Source organism: Simochromis diagramma, unplaced genomic scaffold (genome assembly GCF_900408965.1).
Source record: "Simochromis diagramma unplaced genomic scaffold, fSimDia1.1 OVJJ01000596.1, whole genome shotgun sequence".
NCBI classification, from domain to species: Eukaryota; Metazoa; Chordata; class Actinopteri; order Cichliformes; family Cichlidae; genus Simochromis; species Simochromis diagramma.
Window position 1 is genome coordinate 24,036,520 of NW_024387245.1, and position 20,994 is coordinate 24,057,513.

The 20,994-nt window shown below is 38.5% G+C and overlaps 1 protein-coding gene across 2 annotated transcripts in view; it reads right to left on the minus strand.

Moving 5' to 3' along the window:
• dcc (DCC netrin 1 receptor) overlaps positions 1–20,994 on the minus strand; it is a 409,341-nt gene that overhangs the window by 244,833 nt on the left and 143,514 nt on the right. For both annotated transcript variants that reach the window (XM_040000674.1, XM_040000673.1), the window contains exon 2: positions 6,427–6,783. In XM_040000674.1, the coding sequence (XP_039856608.1) occupies positions 6,427–6,783 (357 nt within the window). The remainder of the gene's footprint in view (positions 1–6,426; positions 6,784–20,994) is intronic.

Genomic DNA, 20,994 nt, shown 5'->3' on the forward strand with positions numbered 1-20,994 from the left:
CTGAGAACATCCTGTTTGAATTTAATAAAACTGAGCCTCATTTATCAAAAGTGAGGAGCATCAAAGGAGATCTTCAGTCAGAGATGAAATTCTGATCACAAAGAATGAAACAACAAAAGAAACTGAAGGAAAGCAGCAGGACGGAAATTCTGAGAGGACGAGAAATAGATCAGTCCGTCGAGACTGAGGAATGATGGGGAGGACAGAACATGGAGGAGAACAGAAACACTTAAAAGAAAAGAATAAACTTTGACCCTGAACTCAGCATTAAAGTACTTAAACTTCCTGTCTTTGGAAATAAACCACTGACATACACAAACACACAGTGTTAAATAAACATTTTAAAATATATATATGTACTAACAAATACATTTTTATGGTGGTGGCTGCTGTCTCCTGCTGTTTTCATCCTCATTACACAAATAGATCAAAATGACTCAGACTAATAATAACATGCAAATCACAGCAAACAGGCGAGGGCAGCGGAGGGATTTTGCGGGACGTTCCTGCTTCAAGTCTTCGCCTTGGGAACGATTATTATTTGCTTCTGTGGGTTGAACCTCGCTCCTCCTCACCAGCATTAATTGGGACTTGCACAAATCCTCTAAGAGTTGATGGCTAATTGGGAATGGGCATGCTGGAGGCGGTTTCATCTTGACACCTCCACCACTGTGTGGTCTGAGAAATCATTTTAAACCTATAATCACTATTGCCCCTGCCACCAGACTGAAGAAAAAAAACAAATATATCACTCCTATTTTAGGTTCTCTTCCCTGGTTGCCCTTTAATTTTACAGTGTATTTTAAACAGCGCTTTTTATTGATTCTCAACATCTGTTAAGATGATTAAGTTAGGGCAACTTATTTATTTTGAGTGTACTCAGAGTAAAATGACAAAGAATAAAGTGAGCAGTTGCCATTAGTAAGTGCATATACTTACAAGGTGACCTTTTTAACCTCAAGTATACACTAAGTCAGTGGTTCCCAAACTTTTTTTGCTGGGCCCCCCTTTGTTTTACAAGAAAAATATTCGCCCCCCCCACCCCACGCACGCACACAAACACATCCTCCAACCACACACCCATATTTTGCTCATTTAGTAAACAGTTAAGCAAATACAAGTAATCTGCAATAAATTACAGGTAGTAATGAAATAAACTACTAACTCTTTTACGTTACATCCGCACCTACATGGGTAATTTTGAAAACGCAGCTGTTTCGTCCCCACGTAAACGGCGTTTCGAATCACCGAAAACTGAGATTTTTTAAAACTCCTTTTTTGGGTTTATGTGTGGACGAGGAATACAGAGTTCGTCACGCAACATTAAAGGTATGTGCCTTTTTTCACGTCACACTGTGCGCCACGTTATTGTTTACATGAGATGAATTAGAGAGTATATAGATAGAGACAAAATACTGTTAAACTGACTATCTGCAGGTTTTACACGCTTACATACACACGGAGTTACTGTCCCTCTATTTAGAAAGGCAGAGACGTCACGGTGTAATTATTTTACATGTAGTTGTTTTTTTCCTGTGTAATAATATTCAACATTGCTATCAATAAATTTTTCAAAAAATGCCTCTCTGTGCACAATGGGTTTAAAAACATAAACAGCTGTTGGATACTGTTTGTCCGCGATTTGAACCGGGGAACAAATCGTGGCAGGATCAGCCTGATATTATTTGTATCCAGCTGTAACTTTACTGTATAAAGAGCTAACATCTCCAAAATGTCAGGAGTAGTTAGTCATTACAACAAGTGTTTGTGAACTAAAAATCAAGAATGTGGGATACTGTTTGTCCGTGATTTGAACAGCCCAGTGGTGCTCCCGACGAAGGGAAAACCAATGCTGCAGGGGAGACCAAAGGGAAGATCTGCTTCACCATATTTTCTAGTCTTTGGCTTGGAATGAAGGTGGTTTGGAAACATATTCAGCGATGCTTCATCTCCTGCTTTGCGTTTGTGTAGGCGCCCCATGCTAGCAGTGTCCATGCATTGTTTTGTTTTTTTCCCTTTTCATTCCCCCCCCCCGCCCCCCCTGCAATGGGGCGGGCCCCACACTTTGGGAAGGTCTGCACTAAGTAGTATACTCTAAGCACAATCTGTGTACAGGTTTAAATGATTCAGAAATAAGGTAAATAATGCATTTTATCTGTTTAGGTTTTGACTTTAAATTCTTGTGGAAGCAATAAACAACTGATTCATGAGGGTTTATGAGCTCCATGAAAGCAGATTTGAAAGGGCTTATGGTGCAGTCACAATAAGTATTAACTATTCTCCTTTAATGTCACTAATACCTGAATTATTAAACAAACAGCAGTAGGTTAGATAATTGAAAAGTGAAAGCCAAAAGTAAGAAATACATTACACCATGCTCTATAACAATATGACGGGCTTGACTGGTTTCGCAATCAAATAAATTAAATTATCATTCTTTTCTTTAAACACTATTAAACACTTCAAATGTTTGTTTAGGGTCTTATAGACCCTGAATGCAACAGATATCTCAATGGTAAAATGTGCCTTTTCTGTAGATAAATGAAGTCTAAATTTAAACTCTTTTCATAAACGGGTACTCCTCATTATGTGATCTGATCTCTCTCTTTTCCCAGTGTTTCCACTTCATTTTTCTTGGTATTCACTTTGTGTAGGATGTCTCTTTTTTTCTTCTTTTCTTATTCTACCACCCTTCAGCAATAGATTCACTTTCTTTGTTCTCTCTTTTCATTCTTCAATAGCGTTTCTTCTCTGTTCAGTCTTATATGCTTTCTCTCCCTCTTCCTCTGAGAGTTCAGTGTTTCTAATTAATTCCCAGTTTACAGTCATCTCTGAACACACACACGCGCACACAGCCAGACTGCTAATTGAATTTTAAGCTTCTGCCTTTCATTAGCATTTTGCCATGTAATGCATTGTGTGCTTGCCTGAGTGTTGCCCATGCGTGTCTATGTGTGCGTTTGTGTGAATGACATGGAGGTAGGGCTGATTCATATTTTAATGTAATGCTTGAATGTGGGTTAATTGACTTTGATTGGAACATGTGTGTTTAATGATTCAGGTCAGGTTTGGATAAGAGTTTAAAATTCACAGTGAGTTCTCTCGGTGATGAAGTGGTGTGCTGCATGTCCCGCAGTGCTGGTCACCATAGCTGGAACCATTTTACCATTGCACTGGTATCAGGCAGCTCATATAACCAGTGGATTCTGGGCCAGTACCGAGCCGAGGCAGTGCCCAGCGCTGTATTTTGGTGCATCAATTTAGGCCTGACCATATCAACTCCACTTATTCTTTCCTCACTCACATGCCAAACAGACCATGAAATGAGCAAGTTGTCCTGTTTTTCCCTCCTTATTTCATCTTGACTCAGACTTGTCTCAGCCTCCTGGAGGGGTTTGACTACACTCAGAGTCATCTTGATTTAGTAGGCGTTTTGGCATTGACTTATCTCATCCTTATGTCTTCACAATGCTGCAATATCCAGGGCAGAAAACTTTAGTCAGCAGAGACGTGCTGACCACTTAAGGTTGTCTTCAAAAGTAAGTTGATCCCCATAGGGTTTTATGTTAAAAGCAAAGAAACAACAACAAAAAAGACATTTTGGGCTCCATGGATAATTTAACTGCTCTGTGAGTTCATTTAGAATCTCAATCTGTTACATTTTAGATATATGGGTGTAGCCACTTCAAAGTTTCCCAAAAGCATTTTTTTTATTTTTTGCCTTCTTTCACTTTCCCTGCTATGCACTTTTAACACACTGCACAAATAGAAAGAAAGACAAAATGTCAGTGATTCATAAATATAACGATTATTTTTTGACTTAAAAAATGCAAAACCACTTAAAAATACTACTGCCAGTATGTATCAATAAACTGCCTAACCACCAGTGTGGCAATGAAAAACCTCCAAAAGTAAAAGTAACAATGAGCTACTACACGATTATAAATGTCTGAAACCTTGTGCAGCTGCTCTCCTTTTTTCCAAATTGTTTAGATCTGCAATATAAATGTTAAACTTCACAAGCTACTGAATGTTATTTTTTCTGAATTGTTTTTGACTGCATTAATCTTTACCTGTTGAGATGTCACGCACGGGTCACTTTCTAGCGTGTTGTTGTGTGACAGAATATTTGATTAGTTGCATTTGTCTTTAATCCCATCACACTTTCAATAAGCTGTCATACAACATAGTGCACACAGAACAGGCTGCGCAGACTGATGGTCATGGTGATGCACTAAAGCCTCAGAGCTGCTTTCTATTAATGTCTTCCATAAACTGTATTGATCTTAAGCCTCGCTCCACTTACTAAATTACATTACAGGTGAATTACTTTGGTGTTATTAAGTAAATATGAACAGTAAAATAAATGGAAACGGCAATATTATGGGAGCATGTGTGTATATGTGTGTTGTGCTGCTATAACTTTCAAGGAGAGGTGAAGGTGCTGTGGCCATGTTAATCTAAATGAGGGGAATCTCCTCTCCGATACTCTTTATTCATTCAATCATCTCCTTCTATATCATTCTTCTTCTGCTCATTATTTCTTTCTTTCACTCTTGCCATTTGTTCAGTTTTTTTATGCTTACATTTTGTCTTCTGTTGTATAGAAATTGTATGTTATGTAAATACACATGTTGACAACATGCAAATATTTACTGTTTACAAAGCCCAGGTTTCAGACACATCTGTATCTGTCAGTTGAAGGAAAGGTTTTTCAACAATGTTGCTCTATTCTTATTTTCAAGTCCAGTGATTTCGTATTCAGTGCATGCTGGATCGCTTCTATTCTTTTTGTATCCAAGCAAAATGCACAAACAAATGATGTGTTCTCACAATGCATGATGGTTGATATCAGTGGAACAAACAAAACAAAATCAGCAACCAAAAATCATGAGGCTATACACAAGAACCCAAACTTACAACTCCAACAAATACCATCTGGTGTGATTATGGTTGACAGTCAAAGACAAAGTCAAAAACAATCTGTGCTTTAATCTTTAATACAACTCTGAGTCTATTTATAGCATCCAAATGCCATTTCATTTGTCTACGAAAAACAATTGAATGACTCTCTTTTTTTCTATTTTTGCGTGACATACTAGAAAACCAGTCACACAACGAAAAGAAGATTGAAAACGACCCCTGAGGGGCACCATGGCTTCTAACAGCACGAATGTGCTGTTTATTTATTTGTTGTATATTTTAATATTAGCAGGTTCAGGGGACAGGGCTAAAGTTATTAAACTTCAAATGAATAGATTCAAATATAAAGTATATCAATATATGTTTAAAGATAAACTAACTCACACACCAAGTATAAGAAAAACCTCCAAGTTTTGTGAGCTACAATTACTAACAGCTAAAGCTCAAAGCACAGAGGGCTAGAAATCATCTGGCAAGCATGAATTTGGAGGGAATAATGTGTATTTCCCAATCAGTTGGTGAATGGTTGCTGGAAGTTGATGGTATTTGCTGTGAAATCGACTGTTAAAGCCCCAGTCAAGCAGACCCATGGACCAGTCAGTGGCCTCTGGAAAAAATGTGTATTTATATAAAATCACATAAAATCTTTGAGTGTGTGTTTTTTTAATTAAACACACTGTTGTAATTGACCTCAGGTCAGCAGCCAGCTTGTTCCAACAAACTAGACCACAGTGAGAGAACCCTGAGCATACATCTAATTCTGGGAACACAAAAAAAAAAACACAGGTCGGCACCTGGTGACCTGAAAGGTCTGATTGGGTTATAGAGACCGACCAGTCAGAGATGTACTGAAGGGTCAAAGCATTGTGAGCTTGCATTGCTTTTCTAAAAGGACTGAACTGGGAGCCAGTGAAGGGACTTCAGTACTGGAGTGTTATGTTCACATTTCCGTGTGAGTTTCAGGACAGTGGTTGCTGCATTGTGATGGAGTTGAAGTTGTTGTTCCAATGATTTGCATTATACTGCGAATAAAGTTTTACAATAGTCTTACCTACTTGATATAAATGCATGGTGAGGCACAGCTTTTATTTCAAAGCCCTTCTTTTGAAGAGTGTTTGCAGACAAAGTATGGGTGACTAAAGCAATTTGCTAAAGACTCAGCCAATCACAATTACAGCTAACAACATCTAGCATCTTCATCCGCCAACTGTGAATCAAAAGTTTCCAGAGCATTTGGCCCTCACAAAGCAAAGGTTTAGCTCACAAAACTATATCGAAGAAGCTAAACTATCTGGAACTGAGTGAAAACGGTTCATCTACTGAACTTGTTATGATTGTAGACATGAGAAAGAAAATTATTTCATGGTTTCCTAAAAATTACAGGATCTTCAAACTGAGAAACCAACTACTTTTAAGTGTGAACTATGAAATCACATTTTTGCATTTTGAGTTCATGAGTCTGTTTGAATGAATAGATACTTGTAGATACAAGTAGTCTCTTACCTGCCACAGTCACTCTTGCTGTCCGGCTCACAATGCTTCCCAGTCCATCCAGCGTGGCGAGGCACTGATATTCTCCCTCATCGGGCCGATGGTGCCGCGAGTGCATCACATTCTGCACCAGCAGCGAGCCGTTACTCAGCTGTCGCCGTCGCTCATCGACCACCGTGCTAAGCAGCACTCCATCTTTACGCCATGTGATGGTGGGGGGTCCTGCCACAGCATCTGACTGTGCCTGGCAGTCTAGCTGCAGCACACTGCCGCGTACTGTCACCGTGTCCTGAGGCTCCTGGGTGAAAATGAAGTCCACAAAACCTCCAAGACCAGACGAGGAGGAAGAAGATGAGGAGGCATCTGAGGCTGCAGGAAAAAGCAAAGGAGACGAAAAGGAGTTAGAGGGAAGCAAGACACCAACAGGACAAATAAACTCATCAACATCAAATACAGGTGTGCTTTAACACACATCTGCAAATCACTATTTAATTATTTATACTTATAAATAATAAAAATATAAACAAATCTCATATTATGCTGATTTTAAATCATAAAAACTGCAAAGCACAAAATTGCTAAAAGATCCTCAGAGGGGATAGTGTTCAGTCTGTACTGTTCTCTTTCTATACAAATACATCCAGGGCACATTTCTGGAAGACAACACTTATGCCGCCCGTATTCACCGGTTAAACTGGACAATCACAAAAGCAGACAGGCAACCAACATAAACATTGTAGAAATAATTCATTTAATAAATAAACTCCCCAGGAATCAGCAATTTGTATACCGTAGCACAGGTCAAAACATCTACCACTGATTGAAACCCAGTAACTGCCCACACAGTGTGACAGTAAATGCATTATATATACATATATTGTATGACTGAAGTTAAAGGTGCATCTTGTTGCTTCTTTTTGTAGCTTTATGTACTTTTGTTCCTGTCATTTTTTTCCAAAATTGAACTCCAAACCAATAATGCCTTGCTCAGGGCTTTGTTCCGTTTTCTAAAGCAGATCAATCAGGACTAGAATTCTAATACATTTTCTAATGCTTTATCCTCTTTTTGCTTCATGTTTTTATCCATATTTGTCATTAGCTCTGCCAGACATGTCTCTTCAGAGAAGAGAGTGCGGCTCTGAGTATTAACCCCCAACCTGTAGAGCTTCACTCAGCAGGATAACTCATCACTGCTATCAAAGCCACAGGAACCTGCTGTATTCTTTGTTTTCAGGTTTATAGACTTTCTTTAATCTGCTGAAAGGCGAGCAGTGGCGGCATCTCCTCCCTTCTTTGATGTTGAGTCTGCTTAAACGTCTTTCATCGTGATCAGAGAGGCAGTTTGTTCAGTCAAAGCCGCCGTTCAACGTCTCCGCATTTCCCGGAAAACCTGAATGGAGGCTTTAGAACGACCTGGAGTCACAACGTCACAGCAGCAGAGTCGACTTTGAAGAGCAGCAGATGTTCTTTTTTTCTGTTTTTCATTTCAGTTGCTCCTATAGGAAAACTAATCAGAGCAAAAACTTCTGTATAAAAGTTAATCCCAGTTGGGCATGTTCCAATTGGGACTGGAGAAATAAAACTAACAGCACTTCATAAAAAAGTCTTTATCTCTAATAACTGGGATTTGATTTCAGCAAAGCAACATCCTTTTCTCGGATAACAATATAGTGCTGAGTGTGTTTTCATTGCAAATTATCAGGTTTCTCCTTACCTCACTATAACAAGAGCCGTGAAATGACTTATCTTGTGGATTGGCACTTTATCAATAAAACTGAACTCAAAAAAAGGCAAAAACAGAACCAGAATGAATCTGAAACCACACTCTACATACAAGGTGGATGCCAACAAACATCACAGTCAGTGAATAAAACAATTTAATTGAAACATTTGTCAACCAACAACGGATTCCCAATATATGTATTTATAGATGCATGTGCAGTGCAACTCAAATTAACCAAAGGTACTTTATTCTAATGTACTTAACACTGGCTCTTCAAAAAAAAATGGTGAGAATCAAGTTAATTGTTCTTAATTTAGGCTCGTTAGCTGCTACAAAGCTGTTACTCACAACAATTTCCCACCTTCATCTCTCCAAACAACAGACCTGGCAGATACCCTGCAAACCCATCTGTCATATTGAAGCTAAGAGAGCGTAGCTAAGGGTGCTTAAAGTCTTTTTAAGGGCCTTTTATTAACAAACAAAAGGCCTTAAGAGTATTAAAGTGTGTTATACTGAGAGACAATAACATTAACAGCACACATACAGTACAGAAAAGAATCTTGTAGAAGAGCAACATCACAGGTATCATAGGTAACTCCGCCTGCAGCCAATCCCCCACCCATACCTGAGGATCCTTCACTCCTTCCAAAACATCCTAGTTTCCTTCCCCACCCATCATCCCTTGTTTATCTCAATCTTGCTCCTTTTCCCTTTCTTATTTCTTCTTTCGCGCTCTCTTTTCCTTCATGGTTTCCTTCTTATTGATTCTCCTTCAGCAGTCGTCCCCCTCTCTCTCTATCAGTAACTCACTATCTTGACAGCTCTATCTGTATTCACTTCCACCACACACACACACACACACACACACACACACACACACACGCACACACACGCTCAGAGCCAGTCACTTCATCAGCTTGTCCTTGTCCTCGTTGTCCTGCAGTTTGATGCTATCAGTCTCTGCTCAGCCTTCGTCTCTACTCTCTTCTTCTCTCTTTGTTGCCTCTCAGTCACTTTATCTTCATATTTCATCTGTAACATGAAGCCGGTCTTCACTTTATTATTTGACCACAAACTCTTCCAGACATATTTTTTTATGAACTTTTAGGATTTTTTCTGTTAAAAGAAAGTCATATATTTTTCTTACAGTGTTAGTATACCGAGAAAATCTTGTCGTCATAACACAGAATATGTATGAATTCAGCATAAAATTAATATATACAAATTAATATATATTAAATATGTATTATAAATGTATGGGGAATAGACAAAAATCTCAACAAGTTAATAAAAAAAGTGAAACTGAAGAAATTCTGGTTTTACTGATTTGCTGACAGGCGGCAATTATTATAATCAGTAAATGAGTCATTTACAAGATTTCTGAGAATGACAGTTCTCCACTTCCAGCTTTTCACATTTGATAATTTTCACATTTTAATGTTTATAGTCAATAAATGTAATGTCTTTCAATTTTGGACTTTTGTTGGGCAAAATAAGACGATTAAACGTGAGTACGGAGAATGTTACTAGCATTTTGGTGCCAATTTCAAGATTCAATAGAAAACGTAATGAATAACTGTTTGTGTCAACTTGACAAAATATGAAAATCTTCCACTTGCATCTGATTTCTCTCCTCACTGATTTTATTTCCTGACACTTAAAATATGTCAGAAGCAAAGACTCTGAAAAAACAAGTAAAATAAAAGGACTGTAGAGAGAGTGATAATGAGCAGTCTTGACAGCAATTTAAAATCAGATAGAAGCTAGAATCAGAATGCATTTAAGTACAGTGGGGCAAAAAAGTATTTAGTCAGCCACCGATTGTGCAAGTTCCCCCACTTAAAATGATGACAGAGGTCAGTAATTTGCACCAGAGGTACACTTCAACTGTGAGAGACAGAATGTGAAAAAAAAATCCATGAATCCACATGGTAGGATTTGTAAAGAATTTATTCGTAAATCAGGGTGGAAAATAAGTATTTGGTCACCTCAAACAAGGAAAATCTCTGGCTCTCACAGACCTGTAACGTCTTCTGTAAGAAGCTTTTCTGTCCCCCACTCGTTACCTGTATGAATGGCACCTGTTTGAACTCATCATCTGTATAAAAGACACCTGTCCACAGCCTCAAACAGTCAGACTCCAAACTCCGCCATGGCCAAGACCAAAGAGCTTTCGAAGGACACCAGGAAAAGTATTGTAGACCTGCACCAGACTGGGAAGAGTGAATCTACAATAGGCAAGCAGCTTGGTGTGAAAAAAATCAACTGTGGGAGCAATCATCAGAAAATGGAAGACATACAAGACCACTGATAATCTCCCTCGATCTGGGGCTCCACGCAAGATCTCATCCCGTGGGGTCAAAATGATCATGAGAACGGTGAGCAAAGATCCCAGAACCACACGGGGGGACCTGGTGAATGACCTGCAGAGAGCTGGGACCAAAGTAACAAAGGTCACCATCAGTAACAGCACTACAACGGCAGGGAATCAAATCCCGCAGTGCCAGACGTGTTCCGCTGCTGAAGCCAGTGCATGTCCAGGCCCGTCTGAAGTTTGCCAGAGAGCACATGGATGATACAGCAGAGGATTGGGAGAATGTCATGTGGTCAGATGAAACCAAAGTAGAACTTTTTGGTATAAACTCAACTCGTCGTGTTTGGAGGAAGAAGAATACTGAGTTGCATCCCAAGAACACCATACCTACTGTGAAGCATGGGGGTGGAAACATCATGCTATGGGGCTGTTTTTCTGCCAAGGGGACAGGACGACTGATCCGTGTTAAGGACAGAATGAATGGGGCCATGTATCGTGAGATTTTGAGCCAAAACCTCCTTCCATCAGTGAGAACTTTGAAGATGAAACGAGGCTGGGTCTTCCAACATGACAATGATCCAAAACACACCGCCCGGGCAACAAAGGAGTGGCTCCGTAAGAAGCATTTGAAAGTCCTGGAGTGGCCTAGCCAGTCTCCAGACCTCAACCCCATAGAAAATCTGTGGCGGGAGTTGAAAGTCCGTGTTGCTCGGCGACAGCCCCAAAACATCACTGCTCTCGAGAAGATCTGCATGGAGGAATGGGCCAAAATACCAGCTACTGTGTGTGCAAACCTGGTAAAGACCTATAGTAAACGTTTGACCTCTGTTATTGACAACAAAGGTTATGTTACAAAGTATTGAGTTGTATTTTTGTTATTGACCAAATACTTATTTTCCACCCTGATTTACGAATAAATTCTTTACAAATCCTACCATGTGAATTCATGGATTTTTTTTTCCACATTCTGTCTCTCACAGTTGAAGTGTACCTCTGGTGCAAATTACTGACCTCTGTCATCATTTTAGGTGGGGGAACTTGCACAATCGGTGGCTGACTAAATACTTTTTTGCCCCACTGTATATATTGATTACACAAGTTAAGAGCTTTTCTAAGAACAATACTTGTGCATTTCTACACAGATTATCCAAACACTGAACTTACATGCTGTCAGGCATGTCAAGTCCTTTAGACAGGCAGAGATATGAGACCTCGCTCCCTGCTTCCACTGGAGCAAGTTGGCCAGACTGAAATGTGTTTTATCTCTTTGTGATTGATGAATATTTATCATTTACTGTTATTTACTGTTTTGTGTTTTAACCCCTTTCCTGTCATGTAGGATTTTTTTTGGTCTGTCATTGTGTTCAGTCTATCTCTTCACACTAGTTTGGTATCTTTTTGTGGTGAACGTGAATCTTTTGTTCTTTCCTTTTGCTGGGAATTTTTACTGATTTGTCACCTTTTGTTTGATTTCTTGCTCATTTTTGTGAATTTCCACTTGTTTGTGGTCATATGGTTGTTTTTGGTCCCATTGGTTTTTGCTTACAGTCTCGTAAGGAAGTGTGTTTGTTGACATGTGTTTGATTTCTTCTTTCTTCCTCAGGTTGTGGATTTTCAATCTTCTTCACGATTTTCACTCGTCATTTTGTGTCTTTGTGGTTGTTGTTTTTTAGCATTTCTTGCATTTGATTCTTTTTCCCTGGTGTGGATTGTTACCTTTTTGCGGTCATTTTACATTTTTTTTGTACTTGTCTCTTTTTATTGTGTGTTTGCACTTTTATGGTCTGTTTACAACTGTCTGCAGTTGGTGTGCTTCTTTGTGGTCATTTTGAGTGTCTGTGATTTTTTTTCTTTTTGTTACCTTGTGGTAATTGTGGCTGTTCTTCTGAATCTACAATTCGTTCTGGTCATTTTGCATCTCTTTGTAGCTGCTTGAGGTCTCACTTCTGTGTCTCTGTTTTGGAGATTTTGTAATTTTTGTCCTGCTACTGTGTTTTTTGGGTCTCTTTGTGATTGATGTGCGTCTCTTTGTATTGGATTAGTTTTCCGTTTGTGGACTTTTGGCTTCTGTTTTTTTTTTTTTTTGGTCCCTTTGTTCCTTTTTGATGTAATTTCACATTTCTTTGTAGTTGCTTGATGTGTCTCTCTATGAAAACTGATGACAGTCACTCTACAGTAAACAGGGGCTCAGACTCAGAGACATCCTATCTTCCTTTATCCCTGCATGCCTGTATATATTCAATCAAGAAAGCAGCATTTCACCCAGATCATACTAGTGAAGTAGAACTGATGATGATGATAGAAACTTGAAATTCAACAGCTGAGATGCTGTGTGTTTGTTCAGTTTAATCCTGATAAAAAGCTAAACTGAAAAATGAGCAACATGCAATATGAAATATTACTAAATCGTGTAGGCTTTGGTTATGCATTCAATTTTAGATGTTTAAAATCCTTCAAGTCTTCAGTAACTAACTCTAAGACCTGTTAATCTCGTGGCATTCACAATATTTTTTGTACTTATATGCTTTTGTCTTCAAAAGCATATAAAGGTCAATAATTCAAACCATATAGAATCACACTGATCCTGATCCATAGCAGTCTCCGCTGATTACAAGATCCTAAAACATGTTGACCTGAATGCTGGAGCAGCTAATTAACACACTGCAGTAGAATAAATATTCAACACTTAACAGAACAGTACAAGACAAAACAAAACACTTCAGACCTGGTCCAGATCACAAATTTGTTAGCAAGGAGAGAAAAGCCATCTAAAGACCTCTATGAAAGACACGCCACTAGTCAGTTTTGTCACAGAGGTAAAGAAGTGGAAGGATATAGAGCCATCTAGGAGTTTAAATGATAAGATGAGAGTCGGTGACAGCAAGGTGGACAACAGCCAAGACCATCTGAACACACGCACGCATTCTCACAGTGGCTGACACTGTGGGTTAGTGTCTGGAAAAAAAAAACAAAAAAAAACGACTGCATTACGACCCTGGACAACGTCCAGATACTGTGTGTGTTTGAAGTCTCTGCCAGCTGCTGCCTGCCAGCAGAGAATCAGCTTGACTGAAAGAAGGCAGCAGGAAGGAAGAGGAAGGAAAAAGATGCCCAAAAAAGGAAACCCATCTCTGTCACAATCAAACCATGAAACCATCAGACAGCAGCAACATATCAGGAAATAAACCAATGATGTGTTGCTAAATGAAAAAAAACAGCATTTCAACCATGTAAAGCTTGAAAAGTTGACAAAAGAAAAATAATAGAGGAAATTAGTCACTTCAAAAGATTTTTAAAGTCAAATGTTTGCAGAGTTTTAATATTTTGACAGTAAAAGTATGTTTTAACTCAACTCAAATCTTTTAACAACTTGGTTTTATGCAAACAACGGCCTTGCTTAATATAAATCAGTGCATTTATTGTCATTTGTTGCAGGTGTTAAGCCTTATTAAGTATACTGAATTATTTGTAGTCTTTTTTTATTCATCTTTAGGCATGAAAAAAGATTTTTTGAACGGAATTTTTTTTAAGCAGGGTAACGTTTCAAACAAAGAGTTTTTTTACATGTCTACTTAGGTGGACAACATACGTTTTGAGTGGGTGGCACGGTATCGAGTGACACATCAGTGTCCAATGTAGTGGTTTATGTGCAAGTATACCATCAACACTGACACAAACACAAGAAAGGGTTAAGGTTGATATCAAATATTGAATCAAAATATGTTGAAAAAATTTAAAAAAGCTTGTTTAAAATTAAATAAAACAAGACTAGAATACCAAGAGTGTTTTTGTGAATAAAATTGGATCTAATTGAATGTCATTAATTTAACTGAGTTGAAATGAAAGACAAATAACACAAGAAAGAAGGAGAAAAAGAAAAAGAAGAAACCTGGATGTATGCACTATTTTCTGCACCAAATGTTTGTGATTGCTGAAGGCTGAAAATTTCTGCTTGTTAGGCTTGAAAAAGTTGTAGAACCTTTAAGAATGAACTCGAGGAAAAGAAGTGCTAAGTTAGCAGGAAGCAGTGAAAAGTGAAGCAGAAAAGGAAAGTTTGATAGAGTTAAATGGAGGTCTGACCCCTTACACACTAACTCAAAGCTCACACTGTCACCCAGTAAGCATCATCACACAAGCTGACTCATCTCAAAGTGACCTAACTGAAACCTGACAGAAGCAGCACACAGCCACTTTCTTCATATCTTCTTGACTCCCAGAGCTACACCAGACTTTGGCACCACTTCCTGTCTGATCAGCAACTTACTGATTGTTTTTTTCTTTTACGTACCTTTGACTGGAAACCAGTTTTTTGTTGTCTCTGTGCACATTGAGAATAATCGTCATGATTAGTGTCAGTGCAATTACCTTAAAATCTCAAAAGTGAAACAAAAATCATTGTTGGGACGATGGACATGTCAATCACTAAAAACACTAGAGCTGGCTTAACCCAAACATCAAGTCTGTAAGTTGTTACTGACAACAACACTGGCAAATTTACCAAGCAAAAATTCCCAGTTTAGTCAAACAGGCTGTTATTCGTGTAACTCAATGTCTCGCACAATTTGCCTCAAAATTTCAATCCATCCATCTGTTTTCCTAAAATACTTTTCCAAGCATTTAAGAAGGCAAGGCTGGGGCTTCATTCAGATAACACAGAGTGAGAGGCAGGGTGCCTCTAAGATCATTTAAAGAAAAATAAAAGTATTCTTTGAGGACATTTTGAAGAGCGGTATTTTTATGTGCAGTCACTCAATAATAATACAGAATCAGTAGCTGCTCTGTGATGTAAAGTCTCTGCTGTGTGCTTGTGGCTCTCAACACCATTCAGTGCTGAGAGTCTGATGATGAGAAAAGGAAAAAAGAGAAAGAAAGGCAGACAGACGAGTTAGATGCGAGTCATCCTGAAGTAATAGATTAGCATATCAATATCAACTTCCAATCACTAATATTAAATATTAACTCAATAAAAACTGCTGGACAATAAGAACCGAACGACAGCTTAATTTATCTTATTGTTTCACCACAAAAAAGTGGGCTGGTCAACAGCATGAAATACTGGCTCCACCCCGACCCCCTGTCTCGGAGTCCTCACTACAACACAGTGCAAACATACAGTATTTATATCCCCTCACCCCCCAAAATTAGCAATGCATGTAGGCACACAGTTTGTTAAGGTCCCATCTGCAGTGAGCCCTGACACCAGCTGGACAGCAGTGTGTGCATGTTTAGCATTAAGCCTTTATTAACAAGCCTCACCTGCTGTCCACCCTCCGTGTCTCATTGAGTTAAAACTCCCATGATCCCTCTATCTCCCAGCTGAGCTCACCACACGCACCAACCAATCCATAGTCAACGGGCAGCAGAAGGAAATCACTTCAATTAAACATCTTTTTTCTTGCTTGTTAAGAGATCATAAAAAGAAGCGCTCAAAGAAACTACAACAGCAACAATAGGAGTCATTGACTGGAATACTTTATTTTGAAATAGTTCAGCATTACTTGAATTCAGCTGCTCTGTCACACTAGACACGCAATAAAAACAGGATGGCTTAAAATTTTGATCAAGAGGCGGTTGCACAAGTGAACCAGTGGGAGGCAACCTGTGTCGAAACAATCACAGTTTAAGTCAGACTCACTGCAATCACGCTCAGACAGATTGGTGAAGGTTTGCAAATAATAGTACTCTAACATGTTACAAGCACTCTAAGTCAGTCTGTGCTGATGAGCGCAACTCGTCTGGGATGCATCTGTTTGTAATAGTGGATTTGACTTCAATGGTTGTACTTTGATTGTATTCCACTGCTGCCAAATACTTAGCACATTGTACAGTTAAAATGCCATCCTAAAGCAAATGTGTCACTATTTGTGGCGGTATCCGGTTGCCTGGAGCTCATGAGGTAGGCCAGGTTATCTACCAACTGGATGGTTGGGGGTTCAATCCCTGGCTGCATCAGTCTGCATGTCAAATATCTTCGAGCAAGATACTAACCCCAAGTTGTTCTGTTATCCATCCACTGGAGTGTGAATGTTAGGTTGATAGTACACATGTCATAGAAAAAAGTGCTGGAGTGAATGAGACACATCTAGGGCTATATAAGATCCAGTCCATGTAAGTAGTGAATTATTTTTTAATGGGAATTTCTGTGTATGTACTGTAAATATCAACAACAGTACATGACAACAAGTTTGTAAGAAAGTAAGAGTTTTGTGATCATCACTAAGTCATTACTGTTAATTGCTATATTATCACATAATTGCCAACTTGACCCCATTCAATTGCAGACTGTTAGCAGGGTGATCTACTATATTATATATTATTGAATATATAATGAGAACCTTCACAGACATTATATATTATTATTATTATTATTATTATTATTATTATTATTTTGTTTATCTTGATCTATAAAATATGTTTGAAGATGGCAACCGACTGTGAGTGGTCAAAAACGTGGTCCCTATATTTAGCTGTGTAACTGTGGCATAAAAGAGGCCTACTTTACTTCTCCTTCTTTCCTGTAATATAACTCCAGTTTCCATGGTGAATGTTCACATAAAACATGGCCAAAGTTTCAAATGATAAGCTCAGAGCATGTACAAGTAATCCATGTGAGCCAAAAGCTCCAAACACTCAGACTACTCAGGGCTCTTTGTGGGATCACAGAGAGGATATACGGTCATCTCATGGTAGCTCACAGAATCCCTGCCCAGGTGATGTTTCACCTCGTGTTTTATGTGGGGCAGCCAATCGGAAGACAGCTGACTTAAAATGGGAGCTAAAATAGCTTCTTTCATCCAGAGGATGAACTGAGGGCCTGCACCAAGGCTCAGTCTAACATAAATAAAGATTATTTGCAACTGTGAATTATGCAACTACTAAGCCAATAATATGAATACAGAGCTAACAATGAGCTTTTATGCATTAATCCCTGTGTTTTTTAGAGAAGTCGGTAGGGAAAAACATCAAGGTGATCAATAATATCAGCTTTTACTAGGGTGTCTTTCAGAAGCTCCACTGACACTATACCGAAAATACCAATAAAATATGAAGGACATTACACCCAGTAACACTGGGTAACACCCAGTGTGTCACCTGGGTGACAGGCAAAGATATCATTGCTGATTTATCACAGTTATATATATATATGTGTACAAAGTTAATTTTATATGGTCCATGTTTTTTTTATGTTTTATTTCACAAAAGTCTAAAAATAGAGCCGAAAAAGGAAAAAAAGGAAAGGAAATGCGAAAGCTTTAATATTTTTCCAAAGTGTTTAAACATCTGCTATCGTTAATTTAATTGACACTCTGAAAAGAAACAGACTGCAATTGATTGTGCTGACAGAAAGACACACACTCACAGTAATTAGCAGGAAACACAGCAGGCTGAATGGGACTAGGCTAATTAAGACCAATTGGTGTTAATATCAGAGCGGGTGAAGTGTGCGTGTGTGCACAACACATTCAGATTAACAGAAAGTGATTTTTACTGAATGTGTGAAGCTCTGCGAAGTGGTGTGAGGCAGCATTTTTTTAATCTTCTCGTGATATGTGTCAGCGAGATGCTTGCATTTGCTGAAATGTTTCATCTCAGACATATTAAAAGTGGTATCAAATAAAAACCGAAAAACAAATAGCAATCAGAGCTCTGAAATACTTGGAAAATTGCTTTGGTTTAGTTGAACTAAAAGTGAAACCTTAAATAAATACAATCACAACAGATGTTAAGACACGCTATTCTAAACAGCAGTGGAATAAAGCCAGAGACAGAGACACGTACGTGGCAAAATGATTGCTTGTATTCAGTGATGGAGAAAAAACATATTAAACACTTTTTGAAGGTTAAGACTTCAAAAAGTAAAGAGAAAAACTGAAGTTGTTGCACTTTCATGTCAACTACATACTTAGAATCTACTAAGCATTTCTACTTAGACAAGTAGAAATGCTTGTGGGGTGACTTTTGAAACTGTGAGAATTGCAAGGGCAGAACTATCTGATTTTATTTTAATGCTTTTCATCAGTTTTACAACCTTCTCACTAACAAAGACATCATCCATGGCCTGTCGTACTACACCGAAGGAAGAAAGTAAAGGATAAGGCATAACATTAAAGAAAAAACATAGTGGCAACACCAGTGCTACCCATCAACCTTTTAGTAGATACACATATGGTGTCAATTTCAAAATCCTATGTCACTGCATTCTCAAGTTATCAAATTCAAAAGAGTTTCACAAAACCTGGCATGTGACCTCTGACCTTGAGGTCAAGGACACTGGGATCTACACTCATCCAAAGTTAGTAGAGTCACCAATGGTGATTTCCTTCTTAAATCATTCACAAGAATTTCAGAAAACTTGATGTTTGACCTTGACTTTGAGATGAAGGTCACTAGGATTCAAAAGTGTCTGAGATTTTTAGTAGCTATTGACATTGACAAACATAGGTGTCCACATCGCACGCCTGGCAACCCAGCAGGGTAACAACAATATCCAGTCAGCCTTTTACGGCTGAGGAGTAATTAAGTGTTTTTTGTTTTTTTTTTCATTGTAAGTGTCCCTCTAACCAATAGAAAAGTTCTTTTTTTCACAGTTTAACACAGAGCTTTCTGTTAGTGGGTTCACAGTAAGACATTTTCTTCACTTCAGTTCTATTTATATAGTACCTGTTAACAACAACATCCACATTAAGACACTTTCCATAATAAGATAAAGCCCTACCTTAATAGAGAACTGAATAGCCAATTGAATAGCCAACTGCCATGATGATTCCTCAGAGCAACAATATGCTTGTCTTTTTTATTTGTTATTGGGCCATAATTTTAATGGTCTGGCCCACTTATGAAACCAAATTGTGTTGTATGCATCCCACAAAGTAACATGAGCTTGTCATCCCTGCTTAGACGAGTGTACATAGTTAGATGTAAGAGCAATATTTAGTTCTCAGGAGCCTGACAAGTTATTGTCAGTAATATATTATCCATAAAGCAGTCATCTGAATAAGCCGCCTGGGTGCTAATAGTAGACTCCAACAACAGTAACAGTAAGTAACAACAATCGAAAATTTGACATGTGAGTGAAAAAAACTCTAATGTCAAAAATGAGCAGCTTTTTTTTTTAGCTTTCTAAAAACAATAAACATTTCAAAGCGGTTCTTCATTTCATCAGGTTTGTTTGAAGGTCTGAATAGAACGAGAGAGCAATTTATATTGCAGACGACATAGATTACGTCAAAACTGATTCAGAAAAAAAGAAAATGGTATCTGTCAAAAAAATGGCAGAACAATGTGAACAAATACTGAAAAAAGGAAATAAAATGAAAGGAAACACACCTACACACACACACACACACTCACGCAGAGAATATGATCATGTTTGTCTCATGGGATGCAGTGTCACTGCTGTCTGTGGATGCATTTTGACAAGGACCAAATGGAAAACACACACACCCTTGTGTGTGTGTGTGTGTGTGTGTGTGTGTGTGTGTGTGTGTGCAGGTTAAAACACCAATAAGTGTTTGGTCTGCACATTGTTAACGGGGACCTTTACTGCTGTCAGACACAATTACCAACCGGTCAACAGGAGGCCAATTATACAGACACACCCCCGCGCGCGTGCGCGCGCGCGCGCACACACACACACACACACACACACATGCACACACAAAATACAATGACAATAACAGGGTAGCTTAGTGTCAAAGTGGCAAGAAGGGAGTAGCTGTCATAACACACACAAACACACACACACACAAATTCATAAATGACAATTTTAAAATAGCTTTTTGTCCCAGTACAAAGAGAATAAATGTCATACATGTCACTGACACCCACTGATACACAGGACAATGACACCTCAGGTCCACTTTGTCCCCACTCCCACTGTCGTATTTGTACTTAATTAACTGTCATTTTAACAATCAGATTAATCACCATCAGATTAACTATTAATGAGTTTATGAAGTCACTATAGGAGTTTTGTCTAGATGGGGTCATCACTTTTAGTGGGAGATTAAATTAAAATTCATGGTTTTTCTTGAGTTGTGTTTCGATTGGAGGTAAAAGGTCAAAATATTGATTAGATCTAAAATGAAGGTGGAAGGTGAGGTTAAATAAGGTTAAAGTCATCTGGACAGGCTCACAGTTTGATCTAAAGTTTGGTTTTAATGGACATTAATGGACATTAAAACGTGGTAAATTTTAAAATACATTGCTGAATATAAAGTTTTACATAAAAAGCTTACACCGTTCACAGCTGCTCACTGTTTTGCCCTCCAGATGCCCAGCACAGGTATATGAGATAGTCAAACACATTCCTGAGCATGACTGGGGTCAATACTGCCACTGCTGTTATTATGCTACCTATCAGTCAAACTCACAAATCCCCTCTTTACAGCAGTAGCTTTTCCATTGTTACTGGTAAGCAGCTGCAAAATTTAACTGTATAATTAAACTGTACAGTTAAAGCTAACCAGGAAACCCAAAGAAACCTCCTCTAATGTTCACTCGAAGCAGCTCCAGAGTGAGTCAATCTCCACAGATATGTTAA